The following is a 3,492-nucleotide window of genomic DNA, read 5'->3' on the forward strand; positions in this document are numbered from 1 at the left end:
CAGTAATATTAATATTATGAAATGGTTAAATTTATTATCTTTCAAAGAAAATATTACTTTTACAGTTTATCGTTTATTATACAAGACTGTAAATTGTATATAATGTAAAAATGGGTATTATTATATTTTCTTATATTTATTTATTTATTTATATGTAATAATAATATTATAGAATAATTAAAAGTTATATTATTAAAAAAAATGAAATAATAACAAAAACTATGCGTGTTGTAGCAAAAGAAATATCGACTTAATAGTTAAAATACATTTTGTATCGAAAAATAGATCCAAGTTATAAAATAATATTTTTCCTTTTTTTTTTTACTAAAAAAATTGTAACAATGCCAGAGAAAAAAATCCCAACTTTGGGTAAAAAAAAAATAGTGGCTTTTTAATGGAGTTTATGTTTTTCGCCAAAAAAAAAATCGGATGAATGAAATTTCTGAATAATTCTTAATTTTATTAAATTAACGTTTTCATAATTTATTATTTGCTTATAAATAATATTAATATAATATATATAAAAATACATATTATTAATTAATTAATCTAATATTAAATATAATAATAATAAATAATATATATATAAAGAATAAATAAATATAATATATTATTTTTATATATAAAATAATTATACCATATAATAAAAATTTAATGATAATTATAAACTAATTAAAATATGTATTATTTATATATATATATATTATATATTAATATTATTTATAAAAAAATAATAAATGTGATAAAAACATGAATTTAATTAAATTAAGAATTATTCAATACCAGGATTTTTTCACTGATTTATTGTATACTTCTTTCAAAAGAAAATATTAGATATAATATAAAATTAATTAAATATTTACAACATACTTGGAATATACCAAATTTTTTTGTACTATTTCATATCATTACTATTTGAATTAAATAAAAAAATTATTAAGTCGAATATCAGCTTTTTATTTTACCTATAATTTTAAATCTAATAATTCTTTTTTGTAATAACTATATATTCCCACTAAAAAAATTGGATAAAATGAAACACCTGAACAATTCTTAATTTTTATTGAATTGACGTTTTATTACATTTATAAGTTTATTTATTTATGATAAAAATGGAAATGAATTTTTTTGTAAAATAATTTTTTTTATATTATATTATATTAGTTTTATATATACATCTATTAAAATAATAATAATAACAAATAAATAGCAATATATATATTATCATTGTTCTATATATAATATAAATTTAAGTAAAATAGAAGATAAAACATGATAAAAATTACAGAAGGATAAAATAAAGATAAATTAAAGGTTTCATAGTTAAAAAAAATAAATATTTATTTTTCATCAATGAAACCCAATATTAACTGGGGGGTGAGATTTTATTATTATTATTATTATATATATAATATGAATATTTATTTACTAATTAATTAATTCCATGTTTGTATGTTTGTTTGTATGGTGTTTTATACGTTACATGGAACCGGTGGTTATTCAGTAGTTATTGTTTCGTGATCATACAAGCAAGACAACGAACTTTTTTGCAGTGAAGGGAATTTTACGTTCCAAAGTAAAATCTTTTATCAATTGTGCTATAAATATCGAGGAATTTATGTAGTTAAATTAGCATTTTACACTGTTCGTTTAAGAAACGAATAAACGAAAAACTCACTCAATTTTTATATTTTTTAAAATTATATCTGTAGTATTTGTATGTGTATGTTTTTATATTTGATTTATTTATTTATTTATAAAAAAAAATAATGTCCTCGGATTATACCTGCCCCAAACGGTTAGACTTCCTCCTCAAGATGCCGCCCATCCCACGAGAGGCTTCACTCAAGCACGCATGGAATGCAGAAGACAGATCGCTCAATATTTTTGTCAAGGTGCGGAAATTGTATTTCTGTCATTTACTGTAGTATATGTAGGCAGTTATTTCATGAAGTTAAGATTTGACTGTTTCATTTCAGTTTAAACTGTAATATTTTATGATTTAACTAAAATTTTTTAGTGTTACTTTATATCATTCTTATTGTTGTATTATTACAGGATGACAAAATGACGTTCCATCGACACCCTGTTGCCCAGAGTACAGATGGCATAAGAGGAAAAGTTAGTTATACAAAAGGTCTACATTTATGGGAAATACACTGGTCTACTCGGCAACGGGGTACACACGCTATTGTAGGGGTTGCCACTAATGAAGCACCTTTACATTCTCGGGGATACCAGTTAAGTGTTATGTACATGTCCACACACCTAGTTATTTGAACAAAGTTTTCCCTCCTGCAGTATGCACAACACATTTAAAGAAAGTGTGCAATAGTGAGTTAATCCTTATTGTTCCCTTCCAGGGTTTGGTAGGCAGTAATGACCAGTCATGGGGCTGGGACCTAGGCCGAAATAAGTTGTGTCACAATACCAGGCAAGGCAACCCGGACATTACTTATCCTTCATTATTAAACAACAATGAGACCTTCGTTGTCCCAGATAAATTTTATGGTAAGTAGGTGGTTATTATTATCCTTATTGTGATTGCAAAACACTTTGCCTTATTATAAGAATATTTGAACCCTTTCCTCCACTTTGTTATAACCCAACTTAAAATGACACCCTATGTCTTATTTTCAGTTGCCTTAGATATGGACGAAGGAACGTTGGCATTTGTTGTAGAGGGTCAGTATTTGGGAGTAGCATTTCGTAACCTGAAAGGCAAGAAGCTTTTTCCTATAGTTTCAGCTGTATGGGGCAATTGTGAAATTTCTATCAGATACATAGGTGGACTAGATCGTAAGTATTGCAGTATTTTTTACTTTTTCCAGAATGAATTGTGCTTAATGTTGTGAGAATCATAAAAGAAAAAAAATTAAATTTCCAAGATAAGACCTTTCCTTGATGCATCAGAATATTTATGAACTCAATTTTTTATTTTTCTTTATCCATAGCGGCACCGCTACCTTTGATGGATTCATGTCGCTGGATAATACGGCAAGCTGTTGGTAAACAAAGGTTGACTCGTTTACGGGAGTTAAATTTACCTCAGTCTGTTATTCAGTACCTGCTGTACCACGGGGAGGCCAGCTCTCGTAGCACCAACGTGACATCCGAACTACGTCATTGTCACCAGAAATACACAACTTTCACACCCCACTGGAAGGCATGAGAATTGAACTCATGGCCTATATATTGTAAATATTTTCTTACTTATATACACAAAAAATAAATTTAATAATATTTAGGTTTTGTAACTATATTCTTCGTAATTAAAAGCGCTGAGTGAAATTTGACTTTTTCTTATATAAAAAAAAATAAAATTGAGTATATAATAAAAGCAATCATTTTGTTATAATTCATTCAATATAATAATAATGAAGCGAAAATTATCAGTACATAATAATGATAATAATAATGGCAATAAAGAATTGCCCCCAACAATAATGAATAAATCATTTCTATTTTTTAATATAGATTTGGATGATTATA

The 3,492-nt window shown here is 25.8% G+C and overlaps 1 protein-coding gene across 1 annotated transcript; it reads left to right on the plus strand.

The window, feature by feature from the left end:
• The first annotated feature begins 1,411 nt into the window (after positions 1-1,411).
• Positions 1,412-3,247, plus strand: LOC135222308 (protein gustavus-like). Its single transcript, XM_064260399.1, has 5 exons — positions 1,412-1,895; positions 2,059-2,237; positions 2,360-2,511; positions 2,641-2,799; positions 2,955-3,247. Exons 1-5 carry the CDS (start codon positions 1,770-1,772, stop codon positions 3,170-3,172), a joined length of 834 nt encoding a protein of 277 aa, XP_064116469.1. The 5' UTR covers positions 1,412-1,769; the 3' UTR covers positions 3,173-3,247.
• The last annotated feature ends 245 nt before the right edge of the window (positions 3,248-3,492 follow it).

This window comes from Macrobrachium nipponense, chromosome 3 (assembly GCF_015104395.2).
Source record: "Macrobrachium nipponense isolate FS-2020 chromosome 3, ASM1510439v2, whole genome shotgun sequence".
Taxonomy (NCBI): Eukaryota; Metazoa; Arthropoda; class Malacostraca; order Decapoda; family Palaemonidae; genus Macrobrachium; species Macrobrachium nipponense.